Below are 11,979 nucleotides of genomic sequence, written 5' to 3' on the forward strand. Positions count from 1 at the left end.
TACTCTTTCTCCAAATGCTTGAAACTTATGTGATCTACACAGGAGCATTATTATCTTATACATACTGTATTTGTATAAAGGACAAGTTCACCCAAATATATTCATAGATTGAATGAATGCAGCAATATCAGTAAAACATGGAAGTGAGAGTATGAGGAAAATCACATACTCAGTTCAAAAGTTAAGGATTTTTTCAGTTTCAATGCCACCACAATTGCTGCATGAGAAGACTACATCCAGAGAACTCCGAATTCTGTACTCAATATGTAAAAATAACTGCAAAAGTTATCATTAATGTGACTGAATTAAATTGAGTACAATAGACAAAGCACAAGGTTACAATAACAGCCTTTGATTGGGGCATAAGATATGTGACAACATATGAAAAGCTTGCTTCCAAAAGGCGCTAAATTCATCATTTTAAAATCAATGGATTTTAGCGCTTTTTGGTTGAAAGCTCTTCTAAGGTAATGGCTATGGTGGTCATTAACAACCAAAAACAAAGGAAAAAAGACACATGCTTAGACAATTTCTTGAGCTCTTCACATTCCTGTGTCATGTTACACAAGTTTATAGCAAATTTTATTAAGCAAACATGGGCAAACAGCAGATGTGCACTTTTAGGTCTGGAGGAGAACTGAAGAAAGCGTCAAGTTTTACGTCTCCTACCTTGAAGAGTGTCACATTCTTGACCTGTTGACATGCTGCCTTCAGACACTCCTCTGCATTCTGAGTGCCCAGGCTTGGGTCACTGAAGACGTAAGCGATGCGGAGTTGAGAGGTACCGAGGGTGGACATGTTGCCAACTGTGGATAAAATAACGTGAAATGCAGTCATACAGATGTGCAGTTACACACAAATGTCCACCTACATGTAAAGAAATAGGCACCCTGCTGCAAACAGAGTTGAGTACCGTACTCAATAGACATAATAAACACAAATTTAATGGCTCTGGTCACAAAATATTTTGCAAAATATGGATAAGACTGCACTGTGAAAAAATAGACCTCGAAGTTACTGGAAAATACTAACTGCTTTATCGAAAAGAGTGGTCTTTTGAAGATCAAGTTTTTTTTTACATACTTCTTCTTTTTTTTGGGGGGGGGGGACAAGTTTAATTCTAATAAATTTACACTGTAACTGTATTGAGGAGCTGTTTTGGCCAAATGGATATTAAAGACAACAAACTTTCAATAACAATGTTCCTGTTTCAATTGCCCTGGCTGCAGCGATCTTGTCCCTAGGCAAGGCACTTTATTCTCATTGCTCAGTTTAATATATTCCTGTGATTGAGTGCTTGCTTACTTTTTCCTAGAAGTCAAATTTAAAGCAAACCATTGATCATTTCAAATTCAAAATTGCAACAGTCTGAGCGAAGTTGCACATTTTCTCCACACATTGTCTTCTGAGGAGCTTTAGATTACGTCCGAGGGAATTTTGGAACAAGCCCCATCTGCACGCACAACATTTCTGGAAGGAAGAAGCAGCATGTTAATCAGAAGCTTTCATGCACGTCATGCCACACTCAGTCTACCAGGAGAGATGTTTTCAAAACCTACACAATGTACTTATTGTACCATACACTACCACAGTACCAGGTTCAATGTATGCAGCATCCACATGAAGTGTGTAATAATGGTAGCATTGAATTACATTATGTAAGGTTACCCAGCCACAGGCCACATCTGTCACAGAGATTTCAGTTTCAATGATAAACATGACGAAAATGTTTAATTCCATATCAACATCACGCGCTCTTCAATCATCCTGCAAGTGACTGAAACAGTCCACACATGTGCACAGCTTTTGCTGATTTTGTGAATCTAGAAAGTTTTTCACTAGATAATCCAAATTCAGATCTGATCTCTAACACTGTTCAGTTCGGGAAACCCACTCACAAGGGGGGCCCCTCCTTATAAGTAACCCGTCCCCCTTATAAGTAACCCCGTCCCCCTTATAAGTAACCCCCGGGGCACCCCTTATAAGGAGTCTCCACGCTTTTTTGCAATGCAACGCGAAAATGAAAGGACTGCGGCAATTCGCTTGATTATGTCCATAAAGCTTCACAAGTTTCCTACTTACTCACGAAATTTGAGCAAAATCGGTTTGAGGCATCATATCTAAAATCAGGGATTTAAATGCGATGTCAAACGACCCATGCGAATGCTGAAATGCGACTGGTATGTGCTGGATGCGTGATGTGATGCGACGTACGTCGCGTCGCGGGATGATTCCAGAGAAAGCGCCCAAACGGTAAGCGGGCGGCGGAATCGTGGGCGGAATTGACGAAGAAAGTGAACTCGTCATACCTACAAAGTGATGATTTTGCTAACAAACTGGAGTATGTCATCTACCCACCTACTCTATCAGTGTGGAATAGTAATTTGGAATATATGGACAAGATCAGGTTAATAGTACTGATTTAATTTTTCTCGTTACGAATTTGTGTAAAAAGATGTCAGACTTCAGTTTCACGAGGCTGATTCGTGCGCGGAGAGGTGAGAGCCATAGAAAAAAGCATCGAAAATATTTAGTCGGATCAGGCCGCTAGGTGCGGCAGTCTTGCATTGTGCGAACGCGCTGGCGCCCGTGTTTTGATGGGCGCTCTGCATCGGTTGATTAAAACTCAATTTTTGAAAAAAAAAACAGACAGGATTTTTTCTTCTTTTCATCATGGATAGTGGACATGTGTGTGTAACAAAAAATCACCGTGCAAAGTTGCGACAATTTATACGTCAGATGTGAGATGAATAAGAAGTGAATGGGGGGCCCCATGAGGCGTTCCCCGGGGGGCCTCATGAGGAGGGACCATCCTCGTACGCGGGGGCGGTCCTCATGAGCGGGTTTCCCGGGGTGCACTAGTAGTGCAAGTGTAGCATGTACATGGATCTTGCTGGGAACCCTTTTGATAGATCTAGCAATTGGCATTAGGTTCTACACTAAATGTAGATTCTAATTTGTTACACCAGACTTTTTTGCTACTGCCATTCATTCAAGTCCATCATAACACGATATGCCATAGATGGGACTGGGCGACGAACGACATTAGGCGTTACACCATCGCATCGGAAGCGGCCGCGGTCGGCCTTAAAGAACGGTATCGGTCACAATCAATGAATTTACTATGATACCAGAAATTTCAAATCTTACTCAGTTTTCACGTAATCCTCTCCGTTCAAGCACTAAGAGGCTAAACATTGTGGAATTACGGTCATCAACACTGGTTTCGGTGTCGGCAGTACACCTGCGTCAGTTTCCAGCTTTCCAGAAAGTCACTCTGAAAAATAAACACACGCCCTCATAGTAGGCCAGCCAAGACGATTTTTTCTACTTTGGACGGCAAAATTTGTTAATGCTAAGTTTTCCAGCTGAAAGTCTTGCAAAAATACTCAAGTTTAGCGTACGGCCGGATGTCAAGCGCGTTTTTGCCGAAAAATGCCTTTTTTAGCACAAAATTTGAAGGAATGTCAAAAATCACGATTTTTATTTTTTTACCGAAATAAGTAATGGTTGATAAGTACCTTTCAAACTAGAAATGTGTTATCTTCCATTTCAAGTTTAGAACCTGACTAATATGCATTTGAATGTAGAATTTTTACACGTACATATATGGCGCAATGAAACATATAAACTTCATTTACTCAAAATTGTACTTTGTAAAATCTACCAATATTTCAAAGTTTTTTTAAACTACCTAAATCAATCTATTCAAAAGTTTTTATTTTTCCGAAATATAATATATATTCTGATATCTTATGCAGCAAAGAAATTACAAGATAAGGCGAAAGATAACTCGTTTTATGTTATCCTAAATGGGACGATGTATTTTTACCGGACGCGCATTTTGAATGAAAAATCGAATGTATAGCATAAGCCCATATATATTGTACATAGTATAGTGCGTGTAGGTATTTACATAATTGGCGAAGTCAATGGACAGGTTGGATATCTGACTGCAAAACCCTTTGTGGCACCTTGATATGGCTGAAATGTGCTTCTCCCCCCCCCCCCCCCCCCCCGCAAAAAATAAATAATAAAATCAGCAGTGTTGTTACCATGGCAACTGATCATCATTAGGTCACTCCCTGAAAATTTCAAATATTCATGATTGTAAAACGTACGAAATTGTTGAAACATTTTTTTTTGTGAAAAATGTATCAATCTAACTAATCTATGTTTAACAATGAAACCTAAGAGTTATATATAAATTGCTTACTATGTTCGGAAATGGTTGTCATGGAAACCGTAATAACAAATCACGTGTTACTGGGAATAATTACGATACCAAATCTCCCATCCTGCATACTCACCCCTTCCACCGAGAATGCTTTGGAATTCATAATGCTACATGTATATAGTTTGCATTCTCAGGCCCTGAAACGGAGCCCTGCAAGGGATAGGCACGAAATCACTTTTACTTTTGTAATGTTCTAAGGCGAGGTGTTTGCATTTTATTTTGATTTATTCTCCCGCAGAAGACTTATACTAAATGTTTCTTTTATGATGGTTGATTGTTTACATGAACGTTGTTTGGAACGCACACTTATTTGGCGACATAAGATTATATATGTATCCCGGATTTGTGTGAAAAAGTAAGGCAAATATCACCCTCAAAAGAGAAAACAAGAAGTAGAAAGGAAGTAGAAGTGAAATGCGTACAATGCAGTAACAGCCTCATTTCCCCTTCCCATCATTAAGTCGGTTATATCATCGAGTCTATATTGCAGATTATATTAATCCTTGGCCAAGTTCTATGTCCTTGGAGCAGACATGTAACAACTTGTTGGTTTGCAATTCGATTTTTTTGTCTACATTATCACAAATTTGTGAAAAAAAAAATCATTTCAGTTATCACCAACACTCTAAATTCCCAGTCAACCAACAAAACGTACTACACAATGTGCACACGCTCGCAACCACCGTCTCAAACAGCGTTCACGAATGAAATACAGTAAACAGTATATCTAAAACGAGGCAATTTCTCTTTTTTAAAACAATGATTTGCCATTAGCGTACATTTACTAGAATAGCAGCACTTGACATCTATGTTGCTGGTTACCAAAATGCTGATTAGAATACCATACACAGTAAGAACATGCTTAAATCCTGCAAAAAATTATTTCTCTTCAACAGTATTTCGTTTTGAAAGGTAAAGAACCTCAGTCTCCATTTGTGGACATCTAAAAACAAACAAAAAAATCCATCTGAAAGCAATCTTTTTAAATGACTAAAAGCATTAGAAAAGAATGAGTCCTCAGTAAAAATGTCTTTCATGAACAAATCTCTGTGACATACATCCAAAGAGTTTGAAAAACAATACAAATTGCACTGACTACATTAACTGCATTGATAGCCTCAATTTTTTTTTAATGTGACATATACTATAATGTGTCCAGCATCACAAACGTTAGACCAGTTAGAAAAACAAAATTTTCTCTTTAAGCAGTATTTCAATATCTCTATCTTTTTAACAATTTGTGGTAACATATCCTAGCTAATTATGACTGTACGCTGTTGCATTGAACTTTCGTCAATGTACAACTAAATTAGAATGGTGACTGCCAAATTTTTAAAAATCTACTTTTAGTCTGATATTATTTTTGTGTTCTGCAGACCATTGTGATAAGATATCTGTACTGAATACTCGTCTCTCAGTGAAGAAAAAAAAATCACCTCTCCAAAATGCATGGGTAGTGTTTCCCTCTAATACTTTCCCTTATTCCAAGTACCAGAATACATTGCTGGGGCCCTGAATAGCTAACATATATTACAGTATTACCAACATCATGACAATTATGGCACATGTGAAAGAAACTTGGCAAAACATACATCTTGAACAGTACATTTTCTTTTCACTACTTCTTGTACTTGGCGTTTGGATTGAAACCTTTTACTTATGTTCATTCCTTTAAGCTACATACTATTCTTTTATATCTTAAACTTGAAAAGAAAAAACATGCTCTATGCTATTTCCCTTCAGATTCACCAACTGTTACTTTGTGAAATTTTCTCTTTTTAAGCACTTCAACGTGCAGTTTTCTTTTTTTTTTCTGACTAACATGTCAAATATTTTCCTCCATCTGATGAAGAAAGGCAAAGTTCACTTCCCTTTTGTTGCCCCCCCCCCCCATAAAAACAAAAACAAAAGACATTCCTATCTGACAGGATTAAAATGTTGGCGTTTGGGCTTCAAAGGAAATAACAGGATCAATTTCCATGAACTACTAGTATGCGGCTTGTAACTGAGTCTCAAAGGCATGGTATAGTTTTGGTTGAGATGGAGATTCAGACTTTAACTTTTTGCAAGCAAATGAAAACAACTTATGAAATATGAAAGGGCATCAAATTCTTAGAGTAATTTGAAGTTTGTTTGATTAAAGTTCTTGGTTTTGAAACGGCCGAGAAATGTTTTAAAAAGTGACACAGAATGATAATAATTAGAAGTGGGTGCCACCTTTTATTAGGACCTCTTTGTTTTTGTACATCTCAGCCTTTTCAAAACCAATTTTTAACAAATAGATTTGGAATTCCTCTTGGTATTGTTTACTCTTTAATATTTCATAACAGGGTTCCCATTATTTTACAAAATCTCCATCTCAGCCCCCCATCTCAACCAAAAGTAGACCATCCCTCATCCCTTTAATGCTGCCGTCAAAATTGGAAGTAGATCTATATCAAATCATATTGTAAATGCTCTTTGCCAAGTAGTGTTGTGCCCTTTTTGATATCAGGCCTTGTTTTACTTCATCACTAAGGGGGAAAAAAAGATTAAAAAAAAGATTAGAAAAGAAGCATTTAATCTGGATTAGTAGAAATTTCTAATATATACACATGTCTTTTATATATTCAACTTCTATAATAGTCCTGAAAGCACATTGTGATTATATTTGAGAAGTTTAAATGGATGCATTCCACATGTAAGTTCAGGTTCTGATGACATCCTTCATACGGAATCTGGATGCGGACCGGATAGCCTGGCAGGGTTGTTTCTGGAGAGAGACAGAGAGAGAGAGAGAGAGAAAGAATGGTGTATCTGTCTGTACTTGATGAGGAATGTGACATGGGCGTTTTAATCTTTGGTGAAGACACAGTGACATAATACGCTAATAAAGACATACGGTTACTTGATTTCCTCTATATGTAGTGTTTCCTTGAAACTGTAAAGTATATTATTTTATAGAGTAGACCCTAATTGTAGCAATTTAACCGTGAGTACACGACGAAATATAAAATGTAGGAAACTTTCATGATCCAAATATCCAATTCTTTCCATGAAGCTTTTTATTCCATTCAGAAGAATTTCAAGGTAGTGCTTGCCTGATACTGCAACTGGATACATTCAACACTTTCGTGCATATAATGTCCCCGTGACCTTTCACATCAGTACCCTCATAACTAATCAAAGTCAAATTGCTTAGAGGTTATGGTAACTTTGCCGTCCGAAGGTAAATACACTGTCATGGTAGCAATGCTCTACAGTCAATAAAAATCAGGGTTTCCCTGTAATTTACAATCAGCAGCAAAATCACAATAACTAAAATGCTACTTGTACAAGGCTCAGCAGGTAATCATCTCTTCTGTATAAAACCAAAGTTGAAGATGATCTGCTGAGTAAATGTTAAGTTATTGCAAGATGAGAATAGGACAGATGTGCGTGTGAATGGATGACTGAAACAACATAAAAACTCCTGCAACCATCTTTGACAGAGGCTAAAAAAAAAAATAATCAGCGTTAATTCATGTAAATCTTCGTTGTTGGAGTGATTGACTACATGCATATGCAGTACTGCATTCATTTAGCAAAACGTGCGTTAATTTTCTGCCCAATGAACGATCGACAGTCAAAAATTTGGTCAAGATGTCAAAGGCTTGACAAATATTCCAACATATTTGGGGTTTACATTTTACATGTATTATTGCTTACCTCCCATATTTCCTTTCGAAATAGAGTACAGGATGCACAGATTAGAAGTTGGTAGTCAGGACATCTGTCTCTTTCTTTTTTTCTCTCTCTTGTCCGTAGTTGGCTGCGGTTTGTAGAGTACATTTTGTCCACTTTGTGTTAATTCTGGTCGGAAATACAATTAACAAAAACTTAAATAAGTTATCATTTTTATGAGTGAAACAGGATAATCATACTGCAACAAAAACAAACACATTCATCATAAATTAGAATTAATCATCACGATCTCATGAATCCCTTAGTATGAGATTTTGGATCTTCAGATCACTGTCAACATAAAGTTGTCTTACATGTATACTTTAATCATGTCATTGTTATCATCATCTTTGATGCTCTAAAGCCATATCTTACTGAAAATGAATTATATAGGATGGAAGTCATCTTGACACCTGTAATTCCTGTACACAAATATTTGATTGTATCATGCTCTCATTTGTATGTGGATTAGGATATGATTTCCTTGCATAAATCGGTTTGTATTCATGAGATGATATTCCTGATTTTAAATCGTTGACACTTACTTGTGAGCTGGAAAGGGCATTCACATCGCAGTCAAGACATCTTTCTATCTCCCCCTCACTCTAGTCGATGTGATCTCAAACTCAGCATGTCCATTTGTTGCTGATACCTTGATAAAAATAAAGAACAATACATCACAGCATATCACCCTTACGTCATACTTAACGCAACATAATAACAATGGAAAGTTAATTGATTTGAGACTACAGACGTATTTTCATCTGTGCACACATTAAACACTTCTGCCAATTGACATGATTGAGAAATATTTCATTACATATAATATCTTACTTGATTACATTTATGTTTGATTTTTATATGATCTCATCTTCAGTAGATAGAATACCATTCTTTCATATGATCCTCTACAATAGAACATGCAATGAATTTACAAGAAAACAAGAATACACATTTGATCATAGATTTGCTCCCCTTCTTATATAAATGGAGATACAGTGTATAATATTATTTTCCTCTCTTTGTTTGCAAAGTACTTGTACACTGCATTGTAATGCAACTGTCAAAGTGAAAACATGCTTGTTACAATTTATTCAAATGGAATAGGAATATTTGATACTCAATGTATTTAGATTTGGCATTATTTTCAACTGGGCACTAAAGTGATACATTTGATAAACAAACACTTAGTAAGTTAGTATTTAAAAGATATTTCAAATTAGACCGCTATTTAAGACATTTACCGTTTCTTACCTTCTGGTTGTTCTGCACTTTGTTGCAGGTACAAAGAGCTCAGTCTTTACAATTAGATTTTGGCAAGTCAGGATAGGCCTATGTCTCTCTCTCTGGTGAAGTTTGAAGACAAGACTCAGTCTGTCCACTTGTTGGTACATCTAGCTGAAAACAGAAATCAACATGACTCAAATAATTTTTTCATCTTTAAAGCAGAGCATTATAAGCTAACAGTGAACAAAAAATAAAATCAATTTGAAATTTGATTGTTTTGAAAAGGCATCTTGACATTGACATAATTTTCTTTGTTCCCCATGCAAATCAATTATTACTAAAAACATATCTCTTTTATTAAGATATTTTTTTTAGCTTTTTAGAAAGTTAAAAAAGAAGAAGGAAGATATTTAGGTTTCAGTGAGTCGGTATAAATGATCCATTAAAAATGTAATATTTACATTTTTTTCAAATGAACCTTTATTCTTTGAGACATTAACATAAGAACTTGGTACTTATGAGTAAAGACATTTCTAAATACATTGTAGTTCCTCTTTGACTAGATCTATTTGTAAACTAGAAGAGTACATGGAAATGATTCACAGATTAGGAGAGGTTGGCAGTCAGGACTGAACACTTTCTCTCTCTGAACCCACAGGTCTACAAATACCAGAAAGAGTGGAATCAACCTTAGATCTCTGCTCTAGAGACTAATATTAGTCTAGCTAATTTACGTTAGAGTTAATGTTCGGATCTTCTAATGTTAGTTCTAACATGAACTTTTTGATCAAAGTTAGCCTACATATATAGTATAATTATTATGCATAGATTTTAGAACCTCTAGATGTCTAAACTTAGGTCTAGCTGGGCCTAGTAAGCTGGGTCTTTACAACAAAACTGCCTAGATATGAGTAGTAGGTTACTAGAAACCTCTAACGTTAGGTAGAATCAGTGGCCCAGATCTTGACTAAGGTTAGACCTAGTATCGATCCTAATTCCAGACGCCAGCTATTTATGCTTCAGACCCCCGGCCCTAGACTTTATATTGTAGGTCTAGTATATTAGACTCTAAACGTTGGTAGATCTACATCTACACCTTCTGTATAATATAGACTACAGCCCCTTGCCCTGGACCTGGCTCTAGCCCTACAAATACATCTAACCAGCGCAGTAACGTTAGTAGTACTGGGCCTGTACTGTCCACGTTATACAACTGCTAATGTGCTAACGTTAGGTGTTAAGTTCATTGTGATTATACTATCATAGGGCCTAGCCCGATTGAATTGTTTTGGCATAATAACAGGCGTAGCCGTACATTCTAACACTAACACTAACGTTAGAGTAACACTACCCCTACTAGCTAGAATGTCCAACACTAACATTAGTATTAACAGTTAGAGAGAGTGTAACCGTTAGATAGATTAGACCTAACAGTAGACGAGGATTCAGTCCAACTGCATGTGATGAGGCCATAGATTACAAACCTAGATCGAACGAACAAGACACCTAAATCTAGACGTAGACCTAATGTTTGTTAGGCCTCTTTTCGCACCGTGTCAAGACGTGCTTTACGGAATAATCGGTGTTCCACTAACAAGCACCGCCGGCACGGTCGGGTGGCGGCCCGGGGGTTGGTATGGTAGGCATGCCCGCGCCCACGGGATCGGTGCGAAATACATTAATTACAGACATCGGCCTAACGTAGTGTGACAGTGGTACCCCCCCCCCATATTTTTTTTTCTTTATTCCATTTACAGGATATACAGTTAAATACATGCCATATAAAGAGGTTTACTGGCAATTGTAAGACTGAGTGTTGAAATAGGCTATATTCATAAGTACAGTGCATTACCCATGCATGGCAATGTCATTACGATGCGAGAATGTTGAGGCACATGTATACGGTAAACAATGTACAAGTGTATTGACTTTAGCTGATGAAAATTAGGCTGCTAGGTTCCATCATAGTAGAATGATTGTTTACAAATAATGTGAGTAGAAAGGGTCAAGGTCACCTTCACACACTAGCACGTGATTGATGCCGATGGCAAGGCCCCTGGGTACGCGCATCGCATACACACAGCATTGTTTAACACGTGCGTGATTTTCAGCCAGTTTCACACACGCATTGAGCTCATTTGCATATAGCTCACCCAGGAGAATTGGACTTGTACGCGTATAATCTTTGTATCACAATGCGTACGTAGCATATATTTCTGTGTAGAGCGAGAATATATCTCTGGCAATTGCATGAAATGCACAGAATTGCAGATTGCATTACTGAAGTGGACGTAAAGTAGGTTCTTTTGTCGCAAATTGAACTTCAGAGGGATCCAAATGTCAATCCCTTCTTCAGAATCTGATTGGTTAACTAAGTCTCTTTTTGGCGGCATGCTACTTTACTACTAACCAATCGCTGCTCTGTCCGCAAAAACTCTCAGCCAATCACATTTAGTAGAGAAGGGATGAGTGACTTGAGGCAAGGGTGAGCTAAGGGGTACTGATGTTGGAACATAACCCTGCCCCCGTTAGAGCTCATTTGCATAGAGCGTACCCTGGATGTTTTGCCTTGTAGGCTTATAATCATTGCCACGGCAATGTTATGGAAGATGTTTTTGTTACGAGCATCAAGAATCCAGAAATGTCTAGTGAATGTGGTGTCAAATGAGGACATTTATACGCTAGAAAGGTTTTAAAAATGTGTATTTTGAGGAGTGAAACGGCAATTGCAGGATCCACTGGATTGAATCACCCGCCTAATTATTGAACTCTTATTGGTCAGTTCTGCAGCTGAAGTGAAAGTGTAAAAAATA

General features: G+C 37.3%; 1 protein-coding gene across 1 annotated transcript in view; it reads right to left on the reverse strand.

Annotated features, from left to right (window-relative positions):
• The window catches only part of LOC139728490 (mitogen-activated protein kinase kinase kinase 5-like), a 45,785-nt gene extending 42,574 nt beyond the window's left edge, over nucleotides 1-3,211 (reverse strand). The window contains exons 1-2 of the mRNA XM_071639428.1: nucleotides 3,151-3,211; nucleotides 670-806 (exon numbers count right to left, since the gene is read on the reverse strand). Of these exons, the coding sequence (XP_071495529.1) occupies nucleotides 670-798 (129 nt within the window). The 5' untranslated portion in view covers nucleotides 799-806; nucleotides 3,151-3,211. The remainder of the gene's footprint in view (nucleotides 1-669; nucleotides 807-3,150) is intronic.
• Nucleotides 3,212-11,979: the final 8,768 nt, after the last annotated feature.

This window comes from Diadema antillarum, unplaced genomic scaffold (genome assembly GCF_040938485.1).
Source record: "Diadema antillarum isolate AM-2024a unplaced genomic scaffold, OU_Dant_1.0 seq00000182_RagTag, whole genome shotgun sequence".
In the NCBI taxonomy this organism is placed as follows: Eukaryota; Metazoa; Echinodermata; class Echinoidea; order Diadematoida; family Diadematidae; genus Diadema; species Diadema antillarum.